This window comes from Heptranchias perlo, chromosome 19 (assembly GCF_035084215.1).
Source record: "Heptranchias perlo isolate sHepPer1 chromosome 19, sHepPer1.hap1, whole genome shotgun sequence".
Classification (NCBI taxonomy): Eukaryota; Metazoa; Chordata; class Chondrichthyes; order Hexanchiformes; family Hexanchidae; genus Heptranchias; species Heptranchias perlo.
This window is the reverse complement of record NC_090343.1, coordinates 3825303-3852645: the sequence shown is the minus strand read 5'-3', so window position 1 is coordinate 3852645 and position 27343 is coordinate 3825303. Positions and strand designations below refer to the sequence as shown.

Sequence of the window (27343 nt, the reverse complement as noted above, 5' to 3'; positions counted from 1 at the left end):
TTAGGGGGCATAATCGCAGGATAAGGGATCGGCCATTTAGGACTGAGTTGAGGAGAAATTTCTTCACGCAGAGGGTTGTGAATCTTTGGAATTCTCTACCCCAGAAGGGGTAGCCTTTGCATCAGTATTTACAGTAGAAAAAGAGGATAGCATGCCAGAAATCCCAAGAAAACTAATATTGAATCGGGGACAGTGACTCAATAAAATTAACATAAGTAAAGCAACAGTAATGAAGAAAATAATAGCACTAAAGAGTGACAAATCCCCAGGACCAGATGGTTTCCATCCCAGGGTTTTAAAGGAAGTAGGTGAGCACATTGCAGATGCCCTAACTATAATCTTTCAAAGTTCTCTAGATTCAGGAACTGTCCCTCTAGATTGGAAAATTGCACATGTCACTCCGCTTTTTAAGAAAGGAGAGAGAGGGAAACCGGGGAATTATAGACCAGTTAGCCTAACATCTGTTGTGAGGAAAATGCTGGAGTCTAAAATTAAGGGTAGGGTGACTGAACACCTCGAGAATTTTCAGTTAATCAGGGAGAGCCAGCATGGATTTGTGAAAGGTAGGTCGTGCTCCACATAAGAGACTGTTAGCTAAGATAGAAGCCCATGGAATTGAGGGAAAAATACGGATTTGGTTAGGAAGTTGGCTGAGCGAAAGGCGACAGAGAGTAGGGATAATGGGTAGGTACTCACATTGGCAGGATGTGATTAGTGGAGTCCTGCAGGGATCTGTCTTGGGGCCTCAATTATTCACATATTTATTAACGACTTAGATGAAGGCATAGAAAGTCTCATATCTAAGTTTGCCGATGACACAAAGATTGGTGGCATTGTAAGCAGTGTAGATGAAAACATAAAATTACCAAGGGATATTGATAGATTAGGTGAATGGGCAAAACTGTGGCAAATGGAATTCAATGTGGACAAATGTGAGGTCATCCACTTTGGATCAAAAAAAGGATAGAACAGGGTACTTTCTAAATGGTAAAAAGCTAAAAACAGTGGATGTCCAAAGGGACTTAGGGGTTCAGGTACATAGATCATTGAAGTGTCATGAACAGGTGCAGAAAATAATCAATAAGGCTAATGGAATGCTGGCCTTTATATCTAGAGGACTAGAGTACTAGGGGGCAGAAGTTATGCTGCAGCTGTACAAAACCCTGGTTAGACCGCACCTGGAGTACTGTGAGCAGTTCTGGGCACCGCACCTTCGGAAGGACATATTGGCTTTGGAGGGAGTGCAGTGTAGGTTTACTAGAATGATACCTGGACTTCAAGGGTTAAGTTACGAGGAGAGATTACACAAATTGGGGTTGTATTCTCTGGAGTTTAGAAGGTTAAGGGGTGATCTGATCAAAGTTTATAAGATATTAAGGGGAACAGATAGGGTGGATAGAGAGAAACTATTTCCGCTGGTTGGGGATTTTAGGAGTAGGGGACACAGTCTAAAAATTAGAGCCAGACCTTTCAGGAGTGAGATTAGAAAACATTTCTACCCACAAAGGGTGGTAGAAGTTTGGAACTCTCTTCCGCAAACGGCAATTGATACTAGCTCAATTGCTAAATTTAAATCTGAGATAGATAGCTTTTTGGCAACCAAAGGTATTAAGGGATATGGGCCAAAGGCAGGTATATGGAGTTAGATCACAGATCAGCCATGATCTTACCAAATGGCGGAGCAGGCACGAGGGGCTGAATGGCCTACTCCTGTTCCTATGTTCCTATGGTAGTAATTATTTAATCTTTCTGCCATTTTGCTGTCATTACCTGTGAGTTTATCTTGTGCATCCCTTAATGGCCCTATCCCGATCCTGATTTTTCTTTTGTTATTTATGTGTCTGTAGAATTCTTTACTATTTCTTCTTATATTCCTTGATAATTTAAGTTCATAGTTTCTCTTTGCCTTCCTAATTTTATTTTTGGGTTGGCAAAAGAAGAAAGCAAGAAAAAATACAGAGTAATCTATTAGTTGCACCTATAAACATTTAACCTAGGCACCTAGCAACCTTGGACATCTATTTTACATGGGTATGATTATTAGTTAGTGTGAATAAGGCAGAAATGACAGTAAATGGGGCATTTGAAGTCATCACATTATTACTGCCTCATTTGCCTGTGCCCTCCTGGAAATGGGATGGGGGCTGAAGTGGGTGGAGATCTAGTGTTACCGAACTCCGTCTCATTTCCCTCTGCCGCCACTAACTTGGGTGAGGGTCAGCGAGAAAATCCAGAGGTTAACGTCTCTTCCCATGCCGCTTCATCACTGGTATCATTGCTAGTTATTATTTGATCAAGAAAATTTGCAGGGAAGAAGGTAAGTGTTAACCTTTTTAAAAAGGCGGCCATGTTGGCTTTGACTCTCTACCTCCAGCTACAGGAGCTGAATCAGGACTTTCTCTGGTCCCCAGTGAAATCCAGTAATCTTGCCAAACAGTAGACTGTTCAATAAATCCTTCTTTAATGATGTTAATTGAGTGAGTTTGTTTTGTTAAGTAGGGTGAACAAGATTTATCTAAACTTTGTGCTGATGCAACTATCCACTTATACTAATTAAACAGATAGGTTTCAACTTAAGGAAATGATCAGATGAATTTTTTGCTGATCAGCCTTTGTTTGATTACCTATTAGAGTCAACTTACACTGTGCTCGATTCGGATCCATGCAATGCATTCTGATGGTCAAACTTCATTCTCATTCACTGCGATTGTGTAGTATCCCAATGGATAAGCCCATTCTCGCTCATGCCCATTTAATAGAATCCCAGTTGACAAGCCCTTTCCTATTCACTGCCATTGTGTGGAATCTCAATGAACAATCCCATTTCCACTAGCTTCCAATGAACAGAATCCCAATGGAGAAATCATTCCTCATTCACTCCCACTGTGTAGAATTCCAATGGAGAAATCGTTCCTCATTCACTCCCATTGTGTAGAATTCCAATGGAGAAATCATTCCTCATTCACTCCCACTGTGTAGAATTCCAATGGAGAAATCGTTCCTCATTCACTCCCATTGTGTAGAATTCCAATGGAGAAATCATTCCTCATTCACTCCCACTGTGTAGAATTCCAATGGAGAAATCGTTCCTCATTCACTCCCATTGTGTAGAATTCCAATGGAGAAATCATTCCTCATTCACTCCCACTGTGTAGAATTCCAATGGAGAAATCATTCCTCATTCACTCCCACTGTGTAGAATTCCAATGGACCACCCCTTTATCGATTCACTGCCATTATGAATTTCAGTGGACCAACCCCCTTTTTCCAATCATTCCCATTGATTAGAATCGTTTCCTATTAACTCGTATTGTCCCGTGGACTAATCCCTTTCCCTTTCATTCCCTTTGTGTATAACTCCAATGAATCAAACTCCTTCCTGTTTATTTGCACTGTGTAGAATCCCGATGGATATCATTTTTTTTCATTTGTTCTTGGGACGTGAATATTGTTGGCAGGGGCACATTTATTGCCCATCTTTAGTAGCCCTGAGAAGGTGTGGGCTTTCTGTGGTGATTGTTTTAACAAAGAAAAGGTACTTCAGTGGACACGAAAAGTCAACAACGTAGTGTGGGATTGGCATCACATGTAGGCCAGACCTGGAAAAGGAGTTAGATTCCCATTCCTGAAGGACATTAGTGAACCTGTTGGGATTTCACAACAATCCAACAATTACAACAATTATTGCAAATTTACAGATTTATTTCAGTTTCATAACTTCCTATGGTAGAATCTGAACTTAAGACCTTTGGGTTGCTAGTCCAGTACCATAACCACTATTAATTCCCAATGGACAAAGCCTTTCCCATTCGCTCTCTTTATATCAAATTCTAATGGACACAACCCTTTCCCATTCACTTCCAATGTTTAGAATCCCACTGGACCAACCCTTTCCCATTTATTCCCAATATCCAGACTCTCAATGGACAAACTCCTTCTTATTTACTGCCATTATGTAGAGTTTCAATGGGCAAACCCCTTTTCTTTCATTTCTATTGTGTAGAATTTAAATAGTCTAAACCACTCTCCATTCACTCTCGTTATGAAGAAAACCAATAATCAAAACTCCTTCACATTCAGCCCCATTGTGTTGAACCTCAATGGATCAAACCCAGTCCCACTGTAATGAATCTCAACGTATTAAAATGCCTCTCTATCCCACAACATTTCATTAGTTCCAGTCATACCTATTGAATTTATTCTTTACAATCCAGTGAGTGGGATCATTTCCAAATCATTGTTGTTCTCTAGAAGTCTGATTATCGTTCTTCCATTCACTTGCAAACCATAAAATTGAAACCGGCCAATTTGTGTCACTCTTGCCCTTAATATAATATTTTAGATTCAGGGAAAGAAACTTAATTTATATTCTTGATTCTAATAGGATATTTCTCCCAGTTATTCATGTTTAGATAGCTGACTCTATTGAATGTTGGTGATCTATCCCATTACATCTTACAACTTAAAACACTTATTTATCTTTTGTAAATGTCTGCTGTCAAAATGCATCTAACAGTACGCTGGAGCAGTATATAAGAGCTGACTAAAACCTTCACATTTCAATGGAATTCTTTCATTTTTCCTTTCCTAACTGTGACAGCTCTCATCAATCTGAAAGTGTCGTGTATATCCATCTTTCCATTCAGCAATCCAATTCTGTTTAACTGTACTTTGTCTTACTGTTCATTTAGTACTGCGTATAGTTATCTATTTATCATGTATGCAAGTAAAAAAAAATGAACAACTTAATTACCTTGCTCTGCGTCTGTGAAAAGAGAAAGAGAAGCAGAGGGAAGGAAAGGGCGAGAGAGAGAGTGAGAAATGGACAGGTAAAGGGCTAAGCTCGTTAAAGGCCTGTGCCACATTCAAGGGTTGAGTCACTCGTTTATTTATCCATTTGCCCTGTTAAAATGGGAAATCGTCGGGAACGGAGCGGAAAGTAGAACCGCTCGATTTTAATTGCTCCCCTCCCCTCCCTGCTCCTTTCCCGCTGATCGGGGAATTGTCCCTAAAGTTCCCAAGAGGAAGGGGGCACTGTAAAGCAAACAAGACTAAAAGCTCAGGCAATTATTTTTCCCCTTCCCTAACTAACCCAGGCAGACTGAGGCTGATTGTTGCTCCTTGTACTGTCACCCTCACTCAGCCCAATTCACTTAGTACAGACCAGGGATGGAACCTGGTCCCTTGTAGCGTGCAAGGCTTCTGGCTACACTGGGTAGTGTCGTTACCTAAAGGACCATCGAAGCAGCTTCTTAACAATCGTTCCAGATTGTAAAATTCAGCCAAAATGATAAATGAGACACAACATATGAATTAAGAACATAAGAACACAGGAAATAGGAGCGGGAGTAGGCCATAAGGCCCCTCGAGCCTGCTGCGCCACTCAATAAGATCATGGCTGATCTTCTACCTCAACTCCACTTTCCCGCCCTATCCCCATATCCTTTCATTCCCTGAGTGTCCAAATATCCATCGACCTCAGTCTTGAATATACTCAACGACTGAGCATCCACAGCCCTCTGGGGTAGAGAATTCCAAAGATCCACAGCCCTCTGAGTGAAGAAATTTTTTCCTAATCTCGGTCCTAAATGGCCGACCCCTTATCCTGAGACTATGCCCCCTAGTTCTAGTCCCTCCAGCCAGGGGAAACAGCCTCTCAGCATCTACCCTGTCGAGCCCTCTAAGAATTTTATACGTTTCAATGTGATCACCTCTCATTCTTCTAAACTCCAGACAGTATAGGCCCATTCTACTCAATCTCTCCTCATAGGACAACCCTCTCATCCCAGGAATCAATCTAGTGAACCTTCGTTGCACCCACTAAGGCAAGGAGACCAAAACTACATGGTCCTCCAGGTGTGGTCTCACCAGAGCCCTGTATAATTGCAGCAAGACCTCCTTACTCATATGCTCCAACACTCTTGCAATAAAGGCTAACATACCATTTGCCTTCCTAATTGCTTGCTGTACCTGCATGTTAACTTCCTGTGATTCAAGTACAAGGACACCCAAATCCCTCTGAACACCATCTTTTCTTAGTCTCACCTTTTAAAAAATATTCTGCTTTTCTAATCTTCCTACTTAATCCCTGTTTGGAATTGGGTTTTGTGATGCTGGTGAGTAAAAGTTTCAAAGTCAAATTGAGTAAAATTAATGTAACCTGCCCCTAATAATTGGCTTACTGGTTAAGCCTGGTTCACGATGGATGATGCACTTTCCTATGTTTTATCTTGACTGGAGAAAGCAGATTGATGGTGATAGCAATGGACCAACTACTGCCCAGTACAAGGCTCCACTCAATAGACTAACTACTGCCCAGTATAAGGCTCCACTCAATGGACCAACTACTGCCCAATACAAAGCTCCACTCAATGGACCAACTACTGCCCAGTACAAGGCTCCACTCAATGGACCAACTACTGCCCAGTACAAGGCTCCACTCAATGGACTAACTACTGCCCAGTACAAGGCTGCACTCAATGGACTAACTACTGCCCAGTACAAGGCTCCACTCAATAGACTAACTACTGCCCAGTATAAGGCTCCACTCAATGGACCAACTACTGCCCAATACAAAGCTCCACTCAATGGACCAACTACTGCCCAGTACAAGGCTCCACTCAATGGACCAACTACTGCCCAGTACAAGGCTCCACTTAATGGACTAACTACTGCCCAGTACAAGGCTCGACTCAATGGACCAACTACTGCCCAGTACAAGGCTCCACTCAATGGACTAACTACTGCCCAGTACAAGGCTCCACTCAATGGACTAACTACTGCCCAGTACAAGGCTCCACTCAATGGACTAACTACTGCCCAGTACAAGGCTCCACTCAATGGACTAACTACTGCCCAGTACAAGGCTCGACTCAATGGACCAACTACTGCCCAGTACAAGGCTCCACTCAATGGACTAACTACTGCCCAGTACAAGGCTCCACTCAATGGACCAACTACTGCCCAGTACAAGGCTCCACTCAATGGACTAACTACTGCCCAGTACAAGGCTCCACTCAATGGACTAACTACTGCCCAGTACAAGGCTCCACTCAATGGACCAACTACTGCCCAGTACAAGGCTCCACTCAATGGACTAACTACTGCCCAGCCACCAGGCTCCACTCAATGGACTAACTACTGCCCAGTACAAGGCTCCACTCAATGGACCAACTACTGCCCAGTACAAGGCTCGACTCAATGGACTAACTACTGCCCAGTACAAGGCTTCACTCAATGGACCAACTACTGCCCAGTACAAGGCTCCACTCAATGGACTAACTACTGCCCAGTACAAGGCTCCACTCAATGGACTAACTACTGCCCAGTACAAGGCTCCACTCAATGGACTAACTACTGCCCAGCCACCAGGCTCCACTCAATGGACTAACTACCCCAGTACAAGGCTCCACTCAATGGACCAACTACTGCCCAGTACAAGGCTCCACTCAATGGACTAACTACTGCCCAGTACAAGGCTCCACTCAATGGACTAACTACTGCCCAGTACAAGGCTCCACTCAATGGACTAACTACTGCCCAGTACAAGGCTCCACTCAATGGACTAACTACTGCCCAGCCACCAGACTCCACTCAATGGTAAAAGAGTTTGAATGTAACAAAAAAAAAATATGGAACATGAAAAGCCCATTTGGGCTAACAAGCCCAGACTTTCCGCAGGCCGTGTACCGTCCGTACTACTAACCTCTCCACTTTACTTAATCTCTTGAAGTAGGTGAGTAAACACGAGGAAAACTGCCAAATGAGAGAGAATTGAAATTTCTCTGTGACCCTGAAGGTATTGGAGTGAAAGTTTCACTCTCCTTTATTCAACCTGATCGCTTATGTGCCCAGTTCACGTGCCCATCGTCTAAACAGCTCAAGAAGAACAGCGTTTTATCATTAAGGGGACGGTGGTGTAGTGGTTATGTTACTGGACTAGTGAATCCAGTAGACGATGACTTCAAATTCCCATGTGGCTGTTTAAGAATGTGAAACCTGGAAATAAAAAATCGGTACAAGTAAAAGTGATTCTCATTCACTAATGTACTGTAGGGAAGAACAGCTGCTGTTATTACCTAGTCTGGGCCTCTATGTGACTTTAATCCCACACCAACATGGTTGACTCTGAAGTGGCCTAAAAAGCTGCTCAATGAGGGATGGACAATAAATGTCAGCCTTGCCTATGTCCTGAGAATGAATTAAAAAAAGTTAATGTTTTTTTTTCCCGCTGAAGTCTATCTCTGAGTTACTCTATATGTAATAACTGGACTGTTCTTCCCTCTTCAGCTTGAACTACAGTGGCGTCTGCCTGGCATCTGATGGGCAGTTTAGGGAATTCCTGGATGGAATGGGTCCTGCACAATTTGTGGGTCGACAAACCCTGGCCACACCATCAATGGGTAAGGCATGCTGGGCATCTCATTAGTTAGAACTTAGCATTCAACTAACGAGCGTCTATCAGGGAGTGTGAGAAAGAGATTGAGAGAATATGTGTGGGAGAGAGTGAGGGAGAGTGAGAGATTGACTGAGTGAGAGAATAACATTAAGAGTAGAAGAGGCAGCGTGTGAAACACAGCAAAAGTGAGAAAGAGCCAGACCATGAAGCATTGACAAGACAGAATGTGAGACAATCATAGAATCAGAAGTTTATGACACAGAAGGAGGCCGTTCGGCCCATCGTGTCTGTGCCTGCTGAAAAAGAGCTATCCAGCCTAATCCCACTTTCCAGCACTTGGTCCGTAGCCCTTTAGGTTATGGCTCTTCAGGTGCGCATCCAAGTACTTTTTAAATGCAATGAGGGTTTCTGTCTCTACCACCCTTTCAGGCAGTGAGTTCCAGACTCCCACCTCCCTCTGGGTGAAAAATGTTCTCCTCAGCTCCCCTCTAATCCTTCTACCAATTACTTTAAATCTATGCCCCCTCGTTATTGTCCTCTCTGCTAAGGGAAATAGGTCCTCCCTAGTCACTCCATCTATGCCCCTCATAATTTTATACACCTCAATTAAATCTCCCCTCAGCCTCCTTTGTTCCAAAGAAAACAACCCCAGCCTATCCAATCTTTCCTCATAGCTAAAATTCTCCTGTTCTGGCAACATCCCTGTAAATCTCCTCTGTACCCTCTCTAGTGCAATCACATCTTTCCTGTAATGTGGTGACCAGAACTGTACCCAGTACTCAAACTGTGGCCTAATCAGTGTTTTATACAGTTCCAGCATAACCTCCCTGCTCTTATATTCTATGTCTCGGCTAATAAAGGAAAGTATCCCGAATGCCTTTTTAACCACCTTATCTACCTGTCCTGCTACCTTCAGGGATCTGAGAACATGCACTCGAAGGTCCCTCTCTCCCTCTACACCTTTCAGTATCCTCCTAAGGGTAAAGAATGAGTTTGATTTTCTACAATTCTGTGTCATGTTTCACAAATGTCCCAAAACAATTAACATACAGAAAGAAAGAAAGAAGAACCTTCCACACCCCCAGGATGACCTAAGGCACTTTAGAGCCAATGAATTACTTTGGAAATATAGTCATAGTTGTTATGTAGAAAATCACACCTGCCAAATGTTCACAGCAAGATCCCAGAAACAATGAGACAAATGAACAGTTTAATGTTTTATGATGGTTTAAAATTCTTCTGCCAATAATCTTAAAAAATGTGTCCTCTGCTTACCGACCCCCATCTTCTGCCAGTGTTGGGCAATTTTCCACATTGTCGGGTAGATGCCAGTGTTGTAGCTGTACTGGAACAGTTTGGCTAGAGGCGCCTCTAGCCAAACTGTTCCAGTACAGCTACAACACTGGCATCTACCCGACAATGTGGAAAATTGCCCAGGGATGTCCTGTCCACAAAAAGCAGGACTAATCCAATCAGGCCAATTACCGCCCCATCAGTCTACTCTCAATCATCAGCAAAGTGATAGAAGGTGTCGTCGACAGTGCTATCAAGCGGCACTTACTCACCAATAACCTGCTCACCGATGCTCAGTGCGGGTTCCGCCAGGACCACTCGGCTCCAGACCTCATCACAGCCTTGGTCCAAACATGGACAAAAGAGCTGAATTCCAGAGGTGAGGCGAGAGTGACTGCCCTTGACATTAAGGCAGCATTTGACCGAGTGTGGCACCAAGGAGCCCTCGTAAAATTGAAGTCAATGGGAATCAGGGGGAAAACTCTCCAGTGGCTGGAGTCATACCTAGCACAAAGGAAGATGGTAGTGGTTGTTGGAGGCCAATCATCTCAGCCCCAGGACATTGCTGCAGGAGTTCCTCAGGGCAGTATCTTAGGCCCAACCATCTTCAGCTGCTTCATCGATGACCTTCCCTCCAACATATGGTCGGAAATGGGGATGTTCGCTGATGATTGCACAGTGTTCAGTTCCATTCGCAACCTCTCAGATAATGAAGCAGTCCGTGCCCACATGCAGCAAGACCTGGACAACATCCAGGTTTGGGCTGATAAGTGGCAAATAACATTCGCGCCAGACAAGTGCCAGGCAATGACCATCTCCAACAAGAGAGAGTCTAACCACCTCCTCTTGTCATTTAACGGCATTACCATCACCAAATCGCTCACCTTCAACATCCTGGGGGTCACCATTGACCAGAAACTTAACTGGACCAGCCACAAAAATACTGTGGCTACAAGAGTAGGTCAGAGGCTGGGTATTCTGCGGCGAGTGACTCACCTCCTGACTCCCCAAAGCCTTTCCACCATCTACAAGGCACAAGTCAGGAGTGTGATGGAATACTCTCCACTTGCTTGGATGAGTGCAGCTCCAACAACACTCAAGAAGATCGACACCATCCAGGACAAAGCAGCCCGCTTGATTGGCACCCCATCCACCACCCTAAACATTCACTCCCTTCACCACCGGCGCACCATGGCTGCAGTGTGTACCATCCATAGGATGCACTGCAGCAACTCGCCAAGGCTTCTTCGACAGCACCTCCCAAACCTGCGACCTCTACCACCTAGAAGGACAAGGGCAGCAGGCACATGGGAACAACACCACCTGCATGTTCCCCTCCGAGTCACACACCATCCCGACTTGGAAATATATCGCCGTTCCTTCATCGTCGCTGGGTCAAAATCCTGGAACTCCCTTCCTAACAGCACTGTGGGAGAACCTTCACCACACGGACTGCAGCGGTTCAAGAAGGCGGCTCACCACCACCTTCTCAAGGGCAATTAGGGATGGGCAATAAATGCTGGCCTTGCCAGCGACGCCCACATCCCACGAATGAATAATAAAAAAAACCTCAAAGAATCCTTAATCAGTTTAAATGAAGACTGTGGTTTAAATGAAGACTGTGCCCCTCTATACTGTGCGTCTCCACTCTGTCCTCTGATTACCGACCCACCTGCCAGTGGAAACGGTCTCTCCTTATTTATTCTATTAAAACCCCTCATTATTTTGAACACCTCTATTAAATTTCCCCTTAATCTTCTCTGCTCTAAGGAGAACAATCCCAGTTTCTCCAGTCTCTCCACATAACATCCTCCAATCTTCCAACTCTATTCTGTTATGTATTTCCTCTCGCTCCACTTTACTATTTAGTGGCAAAGACTTGATCCATCTTGTTCCTATACTTTGGAATTCCCTCCCGACCTCCACCCCCACCTTGCACCATCTCTCCCCATCTTCAAAATCCTCCTTAAAACCTATCTCTTTAACCACACCTTCTTCCACCTTTCCTACTCTTGGTCATGTCTGGCCCTCAACCGTGAATCCCTTGAAATAAAAACAGAAGATGCATTTTCTGTTTTTATTTCAGATTTCCAGCATCCGCAGTGTGCTTTTGATTTTGTGAATCCGTTGAGATGTTTTGCAATTGTCAAAGGTGCTGTACAAAGATATGTTGTTGCTACAACATTGATGCGTTGACAGTGAGAGAGAGAGAGATACAGAGCGTGAGATACAGATAGTGAGGGAAAGAGAGAGAATGACAAGGAGAGAGAGAAAGGGAACACGAGAAAGCTTGGAATGAGAAAAGGCCATTCACCCCATCAAGCCCATTCGTTCCACAGTCAATGTATGACTACCTCAATTATGGACTCCTTCCCCACTGAACCGCTCTGCACTCTCTTCCAAATTCCATGCGAATCAAACAGATTTATTAATTTCTCTATAACCCTCAATTCCCCTTTTCCAATAGATCCATAAGGATACTCTTTTAAATGCCATCCATTGACCCAATATTAACTATATTTTCTGGGAATCTGTTCCATTTACAGAAGCTGAGACTGTTTGTGACCATCCACCACTTGTTTTTGAGAGGATTGATTTAATTCTCTCAGAAGGAGTGCACTTTGAACAATATAACACTCCCTCAGGGTGACACTGCATTGACAGTCAACATTATAAGCTCAGGGTGGGACTTGTGTCCAAAATCTGTTAGAAGTGGGAGTGCTAAGTAATGAGTATATTATAGAGAATAACAGCCCCTGTACATATTGTAGAGAATAGTATCATAGTAGGTACTGCACAGGAGGAGGCCATTCGGCCCATCGTGCCAGTGCTGGCTCTTTGAAAGAGCTATCCAATTTAGTCCCTTTTCCCTGCTCTTTCCCCACAGCCCTGTAAATTTTTTCCTTTTGAGTATTTATCCAATTCCCTTTCGAAAGTTATTATTGAATCTGCTTCCACCGCCCTTTCAGGCAGCGCATTCCAGATCATCACAACTCACTGAGTAAAAAAATGTTTCCTCATGTCGCCTCTGGCTCTTTTGCCGATCACCTTAAATCTGTGTCCTCTGGTTACCGACCCTTCTGCCACTGGAAACAGTTTCTCCTTATTTACTCTATCAAAACCCTTCATGATTTTGAACACCTCTATCAAATCTCCCCTTAACCTTCTCTGCTCTAAGGAGAACAATCCCAGCTTCTCCAGTCTCTCCACATAACTGAAGTCCCTCATCCCTGGTACCATTCTAGTAAATCTCCTCTGCACCCTCTCCACCACCCATCCTTCTTAAAGTGCGGTGTCCAGAATTGGACACAATACTCCAGTTGAGGACTGACAAGTATTTTATAAAGGTTTAGCGTAACTTCCCTGCTTTTGTACTCCATGGGCCCAATATTAGTAGGGCGGCGGGTTTGCAGCGGGGGGTCGACCGGGCGCGTGGGTAACGCGCCCAGTGAAATCGGGGTGCTCCGCATGGAATCGCAGGCTATAAGAACATAAGAACATAAGAAATGGGAGCAGGAGTAGGCCAATCAGCCCCTCGAGCCTGCTCCGCCATTCAATAAGATCATGGCTGATCTGATCCTAACCTCAAATCTAAAGTACACAAGAAGTAGGAGCAGGACCCGGCCACTCAGCCCCTGGGCCCTCTCCGCCACCCACAGGGCCTTGACCGATCCGAACTCAGCTTCACGTCCAATTTCCTGCCTGCTCCCCGTAACCCCTAATTCCCTTTACTTCTAGGAAACTGTCTATTTCTGTTTTAAATTTATTTAATGATGTAGCTTCCACAGCTTCCTGGAGCAGCAAATTCCACAGACCTACTACCCTCTGAGTGAAGAAGTTTCTCCTCATCTCAGTTTTGGATCCATTTACCTTGGCTTCCGGGTTCCCCGCTGGAAAGCTGCGCAGCGGGTGGACTGCGCATGCACAGCATAGACTGTCAGCTGGAGGAGCTCTATTTAAAGGGGCAGTCCTCTACTGACTGATGCTGCAGGAAAGAGGAAAAATTACAGCATGGAGCAGCCCAGGGGAAGGCTGCTCCCAGGTCTAATGATGCCTCACTCCAGGTCCTACTGGATGGGGTGAGGAGGAGGGGGAGGATGGAGATCTCCCCCCCGGCGGGCTGGAGGAAGTGGCCTGCCTCTGCCACCAAGAAGGCCTGGCTCGAGGTGGCAGAGGAGGTCACCTGCACCACCAACATATCGCGCATCTGCATACAGTGCAGGAGGCGCTTCAATCACCTAAGTAGGTCAGCCGAAGTGAGTACACTTACTCATTCCCCTACACTCTGTCTTCCACATCACCGCCCCCACCCCACATCTCCTTCTGCACTGCCAACACTACTCTGTCACATCACCCCTCACACCCACTCAAACCTCATCCTCATCTTACCTGCACTTACTCACCTCGCCAGTACTCATCCCGCCACTAACACGCAACCCAATCCTCATACAATCTCATGGCTCTATCTCATACTCACCCTCTCGTGCATCTCTTTCACGGTCAGCCTCACTCAACCTGCCACTACCTGTGCTGCAGCCACAGGGCATGCATCACATATGTGCAGTAGGAAGCGTAAGGCAAACGTGTCGTGAGCATGAAGGGGATGCACAAGGGTGTTTGAGGGTTTGTCATGGTGTTTACCTATATTTAATTTCTGACCAACTCACATTACATATCATATTGGCACCACTACTGCCACGTCTTTGCGAATCTTGTCTGGTTTGTGCAATAATGCCCGCTCCTGAGGATCACTATGAAGACCCACAATTGATGCCACCCATTGCGTCACTGCAGAGTGGGTGTAGGTGTATTTGCAGGGCTCTTTTGTGCAGATGACTGGGAGACGTCGGCAATGTCCCCGGTTGCACCCTGGAAGGATGCGGAGGAGAACTTGTTGAGGGCAGTGGTGACATTGACAGCGACAGGTAAGAAGATGGTGCTCGGGCCAGCCGGGAGCAGCTCGGCATGAAGGAGGCTGCAGATGTCCACGACTACATGTCGAGTGACTCTGAGCCTCCGTGTGCACTGCTGCTCAGAGAGGTCCAGGAAGCTGAGCCTCGGTCTGTAGACCCTGTGGCGAGGGTAGTGCCCTCTGCGATGCATCTCTCTCTGCTGTTGCCCTCCCTCCTGCTGTACAGGTGGATGTGTCACAGCACTGTGTTGTGGGGCTCCATGTGTCAGAGGTGGACGGCATGGCCGGCAAGGCTGGTGATGCTGTTCGCCCTCCGAGGAGGTCATGACTGCAGCTACGGCGGCCCCCATCTGGAAGATGTACAGTTGAGGGGGTCCGCAAGGTAGGTACATGTCTCTGGACCCCGGGGTAAGTGTGCAGGTTTGTGAATTTTATTGTTAGGAGGAGGGTGGTGGAGGCCAAACTTTGTCCAAGGTGACAGAGTGGCCTCCTGCAATGAGTGAGGGTCTCCCCCCTCCACCTGTCAAATGGACCTTTGCAGCTGCCACAGGCAGATGGCTGCAACACGTCCATTTGAACTGGGAGTCATAGAGTCATAGAGTCATAGAGTTATACAGCACGGATAGAGGCCCTTTGGCCCATCGTGTCCGCGCCGGCCATCAAGCCCTGTCTAATCTAATCCCATATTCCAGCATTTGGTCCGTAGCCTTGTATGCTATGGCATTTCAAGTGCTCATCCAAATGCTTCTTGAATGTTGTGAGGGTTCCTGCCTCCACAACCCTTTCAGGCAGTGAGTTCCAGACTCCAACCACCCTCTGGGTGAAAACGTTCTTTCTCAAATCCCCTCTAAACCTCCCACCTTTTACCTTGAATCTATGCCCCCTTGTTATAGAACCCTCAACGAAGGGAAAAAGCTCCTTAGTATCCATCCTATCTGTGCCCTTCATAATTTTGTACACCTCAATCATGTCCCCCCTCAGCCTCCTCTGCTCCAAGGAAAACAAACCCAATCTTCCCAGTCTCTCTTCATAGCTGAAGCGCTCCAGCCCTGGTAACATCCTGGTGAATCTCCTCTGCAGCCTCTCCAAAGCGATCACATCCTTCCTGTAGTGTGGCGACCAGAACTGCACACAGTACTCCAGCTGTGGCCTAACCAGTGTTTTATACAGCTCCATCATAACCTCCTTGCTCTTATATTCTATGCCTCGGCTAATAAAGGCAAGTATCCCATATGCCTTCTTTACCAGTACGGGAAACAGTCCCAGTTGTGTGCAAAATCCCACCCCTCCTAAAATATCATGTTAATCAGGTCTCTAAACGACCTGAAATACCTTAATGAGTCACTGGGGAACCCGGAAGTGGACGCACCCGCTCAGGGGTGCGAAAATCGAGCTCTATGCCTCTATTAATAAAGCCCAGGATCCCATATGCCTTTTTAAAAGCCTTCTCAAATTGTCCTGCCACCTTCAAAGATTTGTGTACATACACCCCCAGGTCTCTGTTCTTGCATCCCCTTTAAAATTGTACCGTTTAGTTTATTTGCCTCTCCTCATTCTTCCTACTAAAATGCATCACTTCACACTTCTCCGAGTTAAATTTCATCTGCCATGTGTCTGCCCATTTTACCAGTCTGTCTCTGTCCTCTGAAGTCTGTTACTGTCCTCCTCACTGTTTTACTACATTTCCGAGTTTCGTGTCATCTGTAAACTTTGAAATTATACCCTCTATACTCAAGTCCAGGTCATTAATATATATCAAAAAGAGCAGTGGTCCGAATGCTGACCCCTGGGGAACACCACTGTATACTTCCCTCCAGTCTGAAAAACAATCATTCACCACTACTCTCTGCCTTCTGTCCCTCAGCCAATTTTGTATCCAAGCTGCCACTTTCCCTTTAATCCCATGGGCTTCAATTTTACTGACAAGCCTATTATGTGGGTACTTTTTCAGTATTATACATAATAGCAGCTCCTGTGTATATTATAGAGAATAGCAGCTCCTGTGTATATTATAGAGAATAGCAGCTCCTGTGTATATTATAGAGAAGAGCAGCCCCTCCATATATTGTATAAAATAACAGCCCTGTGTATATTGTAGAGAATAGCAGCCCCTGTGTATATTATGGAGAATAGCAGCCCCTGTGTATATTACAGAGAATAGCAGCCCCTGTGTATATTATGGAGAATAGCAGCCCCTGTGTATATTACAGAGAATAGCAGCCACTGTGTATATTACAGAGAATAACAGCCACTGTGTATATTACAGAGAATAACAGCCCCTGTGTATATTACAGAGAATAGCAGCCACTGTGTATATTACAGAGAATAACAGCCCCTGTGTATATTACAGAGAATAGCAGCCACTGTTTATATTACAGAGAATAGCAGCCACTGTGTATATTACAGAGAATAGCAGCCCCTGTTTATATTACAGAGAATAGCAGCCACTGTGTATATTACAGAGAATAGCAGCCCCTGTTTATATTACAGAGAATAGCAGCCACTGTGTATATTACAGAGAATAGCAGCCCCTGTTTATATTACAGAGAATAGCAGCCACTGTGTATATTACAGAGAATAGCAGCCACTGTGTATATTACAGAGAATAGCAGCTCCTGTGTATATTACAGAGAATAGCAGCCACTGTGTATATTACAGAGAATAGCAGCCACTGTGTATATTACAGAGAATAGCAGCCCCTGTTTATATTACAGAGAATAGCAGCCACTGTGTATATTACAGAGAATAGCAGCTCCTGTGTATATTATAGAGAATAGCAGCTCCTGTGTATATTATAGAGAAGAGCAGCCCCTCCATATATTGTATAAAATAACAGCCCTGTGTATATTGTAGAGAATAGCAGCCCCTGTGTATATTATGGAGAATAGCAGCCCCTGTGTATATTACAGAGAATAGCAGCCCCTGTGTATATTATGGAGAATAGCAGCCCCTGTGTATATTACAGAGAATAGCAGCCCCTGTTTATATTACAGAGAATAGCAGCCACTGTGTATATTACAGGGAATAGCAGCTCCTGTGTATATTACAGAGAATAGCAGCCCCTGTTTATATTACAGAGACTAGCAGCCACTGTGTATATTATAGAGAACAGCAGCCCCTGTTTATATTACAGAGAATAACAGCCCCTGTTTATATTACAGAGAATAGCAGCCACTGTGTATATTACAGAGAATAGCAGCCCCTGTTTATATTACAGAGAATAGCAGCCCCTGTTTATATTACAGAGAATAGCAGCCCCTGTGTATATTACAGAGAATAGCAGCTCCTGTGTATATTACAGAGAATAGCAGCCACTGTGTATATTACAGAGAATAGCAGCCCCTGTGTATATTACAGAGAATAGCAGCCACTGTTTATATTATAGAGAATCCTGGTGCCAGAGGACTGGAGAATTGCAAATGTTACACCCTTGTTCAAAAAAGGGTGTAAGGATAAACCCAGCAACTACAGGCCGGTCAGTTTAACCTCGGTGGTTGGAAGCTTTTAGAAATGATAATCCGGGACAGAATTAACAGTCACTTGGAAAAGTGTGGATTAATTAAGGAAAGCCAGCACGGATTTATTAAAGGCAAATCGTGTTTAACTAACTTAATTGAGTTTTTTGATGAGGTAATAGAGAGGGTTGATGAGGGCAATGTGGTTGATGTGGTGTATATGGACTTTCAAAAGGTGTTTGATAAAGTGTCTCACATAATAGGCTTGTCAGCAAAGTTGAAGCCCATGGAACAAAAGGGGCAGTGGCAGCATGGATATGCAATTAGCTAAGTGACAGGAAACAGAGAGTAGTGGTGAACGGTTGTTTTTTGGACTGGAGGGAGGTGTACAGTGGTGTTCCCCAGGGGTCAGTGCTGGGACCACTGCTTTTCTTGATATATATTAATGACTTGGACTTGGGTGTACAGGGCATAATTTCAAAATTTGCAGATGACACAAAACTTGGAAGTGTAGTAAACAGTGAGGAGGATAGTGATAGACTTCAAGAGGACAGACACAGGCTGGTGGAATGGGCGGACACGTGGCAGATGAAATTTAACGTAGAGAAGCAGGAAGTGATACATTTTGGTAGGAAGAATGAGGAGAGGCAATATAAACTAAATGATACAACTGTAAAAGGGGTACAGGAACAGAGAGATCTGGGGTATATGTGCACAAACCGTTGAAGGTGGCAGGACAGGTTGAGAAAGCGGTTAAAAAAGCATACGGGATCCTGGGCTTTCTAAATAGATGCATTGAATACAAAAGCAAGGAAGTTATGATGAGCCTTTATAAAACACTGGTTCAGCCACAACTGGAGTATTGTGTCCAATTCTGGGCACCGCACTTTAGGAAAGATGTATTGGCCTTAGAGAGGGTGCAGAAAAGATTTAGTAGAATGATTCCGGGGATAGAGGGAGCACAGAGTAGCAGCTATCGATGGAGTCTGGTTTCGACAGGGTCTATAATTGGGAATTTGGTGAGTGAGAGGATTTTTAAGGGTTGATCTTTATCTAAAATTTGACTAAGTTTGGCATCAAGCATTTAACTTAAATTTAATCTTAATTTGCAGTTTTCAGTTCGTGGTGAACAAGCAGCCTGAAGTGGCAGTTGGTCACCTAGATAATTAGGTGACTGGTTAGAACTGATAATCTACTGTCAGCTGGGGCTGACTCAGGTGATTGGCATTCTAGCTAGCATAAATTCAGAAGGGTTTTGCTAATGCACGGAGTGAGGGAGCACGGAGCAGCAGCTATCGATGGAGTCTGGTTTCGACAGAGTCTATAATTGGGAATTTGGTGAGTGAGGGGATCCAGTGCAGTAAGGGGTGAGGGGCATTTGATCAGTCAGTGGAAAGGAGCGTACCGAGAGCGGAGAGGAGCGTACTGAGAGTTTCTTTTTATTCGTTCATGGGATGTGGGCATCGCTGGCAAGGCCGGCATTTATTGCCCATCCCTAATTGCCCTTGAGAAGGTGGTGGTGAGCCGCCTTCTTGAACCGCTGCAGTCCGTGTGGTGAAGGTTCTCCCACAGTGCTGTTAGGAAGGGAGTTCCAGGATTTTGACCCAGCGACGATGAAGGAACGGCGATATATTTCCAAGTCGGGATGGTGTGTGACTTGGAGGGGAACGTGCAGGTGGTGTTGTTCCCACGTGCCTGCTGCCCTTGTCCTTCTAGGTGGTAGAGGTCGTGGGTTTGGGAGGTGCTGTCGAAGAAGCCTTGGCGAGTTGCTGCAATGCATCCTGTGGATGGTACACACTGCAGCCACGGTGCGCCGGTGGTGAAGGGAGTGAATGTTTAGGGTGGTGGATGGGGTGCCAATCAAGCGGGCTGCTTTATCCTGGATGATGTCGAGCTTCTTGAGTGTTGTTGGAGCTGCACTCATCCAGGCAAGTGGAGAGTATTCCATCACACTCCTGACTTGTGCCTTGTTGATGGTGGAAAGGCTTTGGGGAGTCAGGAGGTGAGTCACTTGCCGCAGAATACCCAGCCTCTGACCTGCTCTCGTAGCCACAGTATTTATGTGACTGGTCCAGTTAAGTTTCTGGTCAATGGTGACCCCCAGGATGTTGATGGTGGGGGATTCGGCAATGGTAATGCCGTTGAATGTCAAGGGGAGGTGGTTAGACTCTCTCTTGTTGGAGATGGTCATTGCCTGGCACTTGTCTGGTGTGAATGTATTTTGCCACTTATCAGCCCAAACCTGGATGTCGTCCAGGTCTTGCTGCATATGGGGCCGAGGGCACTGCCCTGAGGAACTCCTGCAGCAATGTCCTGGGGCTGAGATGATTGGCCTCCAACAACCACTACCATCTTCCTTTGTGCTAGGTATTACTCCAGACACTGGAGAGTTTTCCCCCTGATTCCCATTGACTTCAATTTTACTGGGGCTCCTTGGAGCCACACTCGGTCAAATGCTGCCTTGATGTCAAGGGCAGTCACTCTCACCTCTGGAATTCAGCTCTTTTGTCCATGTTTGGACCAAGGCTGTAATGAGGTCTGGAGCCGAGTGGTCCTGGCGGAACCCAAACTGAGCATCAGTGAGCAGGTTATTGGTGAGTAAGTGTCGCTTGATAGCACTGTCGACGACATCTTCCATCACTTTGCTGATGATTGAGAGTAGACTGAAGGGGCGGTAATTGGCCGGATTGGATTAGTCCTGCTTTTTGTGAATAGGACATACCTGGGCAATTTTCCACATTGTTGGGTAGATGCCAGTGTTGTAGCTGTACTGGAACAGTTTGGCTTGAGGCGCGGCTAGTTCTGGAGCACAAGTCTTCAGCACTGCAGCTGGGATGTTGTCGGGGCCCATAGCCTTTGCTGTATCCAGTGCACTCAGCCGTTTCTTGATGTCACGTGGAGTGAATCGAATTGGCCGAAGACTGGCTTCTGTGATGGTGGGGATATTGGGAGGAGGCCGAGATGGATCATCCACTCGGCACTTCTGGCTGAAGATGGTTGCAAATGCTTCAGCCTTGTCTTTTGCACTCACATGCTGGACTTGGATGTTTACAGAGCCTTCTCCTCCCGTTAGTTGGTTAATTGTCCACCACCATTCACGACTGGATGTGGCAGGACTGCAGAGCTTTGATCTGATCTGTTGGTTGTGGAATCGCTTAGCTCTGTCTATAGCATGTTGCTTCCGCTGTTCAGCATGCATGTAGTCCTGAGTTGTAGCTTCACCAGGTTGGCACCTCATTTTTAGGTACGCCTGGTGCTGCTCCTGGCATGCTCTTCTACACTCCTCATTGAACCAGGGTTGATCCCCTGGCTTGTTGGTAATGGTAGAGTGAGGAATATGCTGGGCCATGAGGTTACAGATTGTGCTGGAATACAATTCTGCTGCTGCTGATGGCCCACAGCACTTCATGTGGGTCACAGCAACAACAAAACAAATCTGCAGTGTGACGTCACAGGTTAGGCAGGTCGGTGGTTGGTGGGGAGAATCTCTTCTGTTTTCTTCTTTCTTCGGACTGTGGGCTCAGTAACTTAGAGCATAAAACTACATTTAATAAAAACTAAACTTAATTTAATAAATTAAACAAGGCCAGTACTTGGTTCAACATAAAAGTAATTTGATTGGCATTGTAGTAATGAATTAAATAAATAAAATAGTTATGACAGGGCAGGAGATGTGTTGCAGCTGCAATATGTGGGAGCTACTGGACAGTTTTGTCCACGGCGACTACATCTGCAGTAAGTGTCTGCAGCTCGAGGAACTTCGGCTCCGAGTCGAGGGGCTGGAGTCCGAGCTGCAGACATTGCGAGGCATCAGGGAGGGAGAAAGTTACCTGGACACTTTGATCCAGGAGGCAGTCACACCCCTTAGACTAAATACTGTAGAATTGGCACGTGGTCAGGGACAGGAGGGTGTGACTGGAGTGAGGCAGGTACGGGGGTCCAGGAGGGAGCATCGCAGGAGCCTCAGCCTCTGCACTTGTCCAATGGATACGAGGTTCTTGCAGCCCTTGTGGACGAGTGCAGGGACTGCAGGGAGGATGAGCAAACTGGCCACGGCACCGTGGTTCAGGGAGCCATTCAAGTGGAGTGAGTAAAAAGGAATGTGGTTGTAGTAGGCGACAGTATAGTTAGAGGGATAGACACTGTTCTCTGCAGCCAAGAGCGAGAGTCCCGAAGGCTGTGCTGCCTACCCGGTGCCAGGGTTAAGGACACCTCCTCAGGGCTGGAGAGAAACTTGGAGTGGGAGGGGGAGGATCCAGTTGTCGTGGTTCACGTAGGTACCAACGACATAGGTAGGACTAAGAAAGAGGTTCTGCTGAGGGAGTTTGAGCAGCTAGGGACTAAATTAAAAAGCAGAACCACAAAGGTGATAATCTCCGGATTATTACCTGAGCCACGAGCAAATTGGCACAGGGTAAATCAGATCAGAGAGATGAATGCGTGGCTCAAAGATTGGTGTGGGAGAAGTGGGTTTCGATTCATGGGGCACTGACACCAGTACTGGGGGAAGAGGGAGCTGTTCCGCTGGGACGGGCTTCACCTGAACCATGCTGGGACCAGTGTTCTGGCAAACTGAATAACTAGGGCGGTAGAGAAGGCTTTAAACTAAATAGAGGGGGGGAGGACTCAGGTGGGGCGAAGTTTATATTGATAAAGAGAAAAGACAAGGAAGTAGTACAGGAAAGTGATGGGGGTAATGATAAACACAGTGTGTCAGGAAGGGGCAGAGCGTACAAACATAAGAGTGCACCAGCAAATGGGGCCAGAGGAGGAAAGAATGGTAAAAATGCAAAATTAAAGGTTCTTTATCTGAATGCGCGCAGCATTCGTAATAAGATAGATGAATTGATGGCACAAATAGAAACAAATGGGTATGATCTTGTGGCCATTACAGAGACGTGGTTGCAAGGTGACCAAGATTGGGAGCTAAATATTCAGGGTTATTTAACATTTCGGAAGGATAGGAAAAAAGGTAAAGGTGGTGGGGTAGCTCTGTTAATAAAGGATGAAATTGGTATAATAGTGAGAAATGATCTTGGCTCAGAAGATCAAGATGTCGAATCAATTTGGGTGGAGGTAAGAAATAGCAAGGGAAAGAAATCACTAGAGAAAAAGTACTAGGTAAACTAATGGGTCTAAAGGCTGACAAGTCCCCTGGACCTGATGGCTTGCATCCGAGGGTCTTAAAGGAAGTGGCTACAGAGATAGTGGATGCATTGGTTGTAATCTTCCAGAATTCACTAGATTCTGGAAAGCTCCCAGCGGATTGGAAAACCGCAAACGTAACACCCCTATTCAAGAAGGGACTGAGACAGAAAGCAGGTAACTATAGACCAGTTAGCCTAACATCTGGCATCGGGAAAATGCTGGAATCCATTATTAAGGAAGTAGCAGCAGGACATTTGGAGACTCATCATACAATCAAGGAGAGTCAACATGGTTTTATGAAGGGTAAATCATGTCTGACAAATTTATTAGAGTTCTTTGAGGAAGTAATGGTCAGGGTGTATAAAGGGGAACCAATAGACGCAGTATATTTGGATTTCCAAAAGGCATTCGATCAGGTGCCACAAGATAAGAGCTCATGGTGTTGGGGGTAATATACTGGCATGGATAGAGGATTGGTTAACTCATAGAAAACAAAGAGCCAGGATAAAAGTCATTTTCAAAATGGCAATCTATAACTAGTGGGGTGGCGCAGGGATCAGTGCTGGGGCCTCAACTATTTACAATATATATCAATGACTTGGATGAAGGAACAGAGTGTCTTGTGGCCAAATTTGCTGATGATACAAAGATAGGTGGAAAAGCAAGTTGTGGGGAGGACACAAAGAGGTCAATTTTCAGATGGCCGAGTGGGTGCGTTCCTGGCGGGGGGGCTCCTAAAATTGGGGATCCCTGGAGCGGGTCCGGAGCCCGGTTCCAGCCCGCCCACTTCCGGGTTCCCCAATGACGTGAATCGGTGCGCGCGCAGCCCCCGCATGCGGGACTCCCACTGGCAATCAAAGCCGGCAGGATCCCACTTAAGATCGTTATCTGGGTACTTGAGGTCGTTTACAGACCTCATTAGTTGGAGATTTTAGGAGGATTCGGATTTTGGACGACCCAGAGCGTGTTTCCCATGCTGAGGAAACACTCCCTGTTTAAACAGACGAGTTTCAGCCAGCAGCCAGTGACAGCTGCAAAGGTCCATTTAACAGGTGCGGGGTAAACCCTCAATCATTGCAGCGGGGCACTCTGTCACCTCAGACAAAGTTTTGCCTGCCACACTGTTGTCTCCACACTCCAAATTATTAAATCATACCCTAAACTCTGCTGTCCAAACACATTTATCTACTTTGTGGATCCCCTCACACTCACACCATCAGGATGTTGGGGGGGGGGGGTCCATTACTGCACTCATCACTCCATTGGAGGATGACCAACATCACCAGCCTCGCCAGGCACGCCGTCCACCTCCGCCACTTAGAGCTACACAACACAGTGCTGCGCAACAGGCACCTGCACAAAGTAGTCGTGAAACGACACATACACCCACTGTAGGGTGACCCAATGGGTGGCATCAAGGGTGTTTATGGAGAACCTCATGAAAGGGCATTATTGCACAAGCCAGTCATGAATGGCCAAGACGTGGCAGTAATGGAGACAATGTAATATGTAATGTGAGTTGATCAGAAATCAAATATAAGTAAAAACCATGACATGCTCACGACACGTTTGCCTTACGCTTCCTACTACACATATGTGATGCATGCCCTGTGGCTGCAGCACAGGTAGTGGCAGGTTGGGTGAGGCTGACCGTGAAAGAGATGCATCAGAGGGTGAGTATGAGATAGAGCCATGAGACTGTATGAGGATTGGGTTGAGTGGCAGTGGTGGGATGAGTACTGACGAGGTGAGTAAGTGCAGGTAAGATGAGGATGAGCTTTGAGTGGGTGTGAAGAGTGATGTGATGGAGTAGAGTTGGCAGTGCAGAAGGAGATGTGGGGTGGGGGGCGGTGATGTGGGGGCGGGGAATGAGTAAGTGTACTCACTTCTGACCTACTTAGGTGATTGAAGCACCTCCTGCACTGTATGCAGATGCGTGATAAGTTGGTGGTGCTGGTGACCTCCTCTGCCACCTCGAGCCAGGCCTTCGTGGCGGCAGAGGCAGGCCGCTTCCTCCCGTCCGCCGGGGAGAAGATCTCTGTCCTCCCCCTCCTCCTCACCCTATCCAGTAGGACCTGGAGTGAGGCATCGTTAAACCTGGGAGCAGCCTTCCCCCTGGGCTGCTCCATGCTGTAATTTTGGCTCCTTTCTGCAGCATCATTCAGTGGAGGACTGCCCCTTTAAATAGGGCTCCTCCAGCTGACAGCCTATGATGCGGGTGCGCAGTCCGCCCGCTGCGCAGATTTCCAGCGCGAAACCTGGAAGCCAAGGTAAGGGGCTTCAATTTACTTACGATCGCGTGGGGAACCCACCGATTTTACTGGCCGGGTTACCCACGCGCCCAGTCGACCCCCTGCTGGCAGTCCGCCTCCCCCCTAATATCGGGCCCAACGTGTCTGCAAAGGGATATTGAGAAGGAGGCTCACCACCACCTTCTCGAGGGCAATTAGGGATGGGCAATAAATGCCGGCCTCGCCATCGACGCCCACATCCCATGAACGAAGAAAAAAAAAAGGTTAAGTGAATGGGCAAAAATTTGGCAGATGGAATATAATGTGGGAAAATGTGAAGTCATTCACTTTGGGAGGAAAAATAAAAAAGCAAAATATTATCTGAATGGAGAAATACCACAAAATGCTGCAGTACAGAGGGATCTGGGTGTCCTCGTACATGAAACACAAAAGTCAACATACAGGTGCAGCAGGTAATCCGGAAGGCAAACGGAATATTGGCCTTTATTTCTAGGGGGATGGAGTATAAAAGCTGGGAAGTCATGCTACAACTGCACAGGGTGCTGGTGAGACCACACCTGGAGTACTGCGTACAGTTCTGGTGCCCTTATTTAAGGAAGGATATACTTGCATTGGAGGCAGTTCAGAGAAGGTTCACTGGGTTGATTCCGGGTATGGAAGGGTTGTCTTATGAGGAAAGATTGAACAGGTTGGGTCTATACTCATTGGAGTTTAGAAGAATGAGAGGAGATCTTATTGAAACATACAAGATTCTGAGGGGAGGTGCTGAGAGGATGTTACCCCTCATGGGGGAATCCAAAACTAGGGGGCATGGTCTCAGAATAAGGGGTCGCCTGTTTAAGACGGGAATGAGGAGGAATTTCTTCTCCCAGAGGGTCGTGAATCTTTGGAATTCTTTACCCCAAAAAGCTGTGGAGGCTGAGTCATTGAATACATTCAAGGCTGAGTTGGACAAATTTTTGATCAGCGAGGGAGTCAAAGGATATGGGGAAAGGGCGGGAAAGTGGAGTTGAGGTAAAAATCAGATCAGCCATGATCTCATTAAATGGCGGAGCAGGCTCGAGGGGCCGAATGGCCTACTCCTGCTCCTATCTCTTATGGTCTTATGAGGGACTTCAGTTACGTGGATAGACTGGAGAAGCTGGGATTGTTCTCCTTGGAACAGTGAAGGTTGTGAGGAGATTTGATAGAGGTATTCAAAATCATGAAGGGTCTAGACAGAGTAGATAGAGAGAAACTGTTCCCATTGGCGGAAGGGTCAAGAACCAGCGGATATAGATTTAAGGTGATTGGCAAAAGAACCAAAGGTGACATGAGGAAAAACTTTTTTACACAGCGAGTGGTTAGGATCTGGAATGCACTGCCCGAGGGGGTGGTGGAGGCAGATTCAATCATGGCCTTCAAAAGGGAACTGGATAAGTACTTGAAGGGAAAAAAATTGCAGGTCTATGGGGATAGGGCGGGGGAGTGGGACTGACTGGATTGCTCTTGCAGAGAGCTGGCAGGGACTCGATGGGTCGAATGGCCTCCTTCCGTGCTGTAACCATTCTATGATTCTATGATAGTGCTCTCTCGGTAGATTATAGAAAATTGCGCCCCCGTGTATATTGTAGTGAATAGCATTCCATGTATGTTATAGACAATAGCAGCCCCTGTGTATACTATAGAGAATAGCAACTCCTGTGTATATTGTAGAGAATAGCAGCCCTTGTGTATATTATGGAGAATAGCAGCCCCTGTGTATACTCCAGGGAATAGCAGCCCCTGTGTGTATTCCAGAGAATAGCAGCCCCTGTGTGTATTCTAGAGAATAGCAGCCCCTGTGTGTATTATGGAGAACCTCCTGCTGATTACCACCTACTGCCCTCCCTCAGCTGATGAATCA

The 27343-nt window shown here is 46.0% G+C and overlaps 1 protein-coding gene across 1 annotated transcript in view; it reads left to right on the top strand.

Moving 5' to 3' along the window:
- rims4 (regulating synaptic membrane exocytosis 4) overlaps window positions 1-27343 on the top strand; it is a 104776-nt gene that overhangs the window by 61923 nt on the left and 15510 nt on the right. The window contains exon 4 of the mRNA XM_068000751.1: window positions 8290-8402. Coding sequence (XP_067856852.1) covers window positions 8290-8402 — 113 coding nt within the window. The remainder of the gene's footprint in view (window positions 1-8289; window positions 8403-27343) is intronic.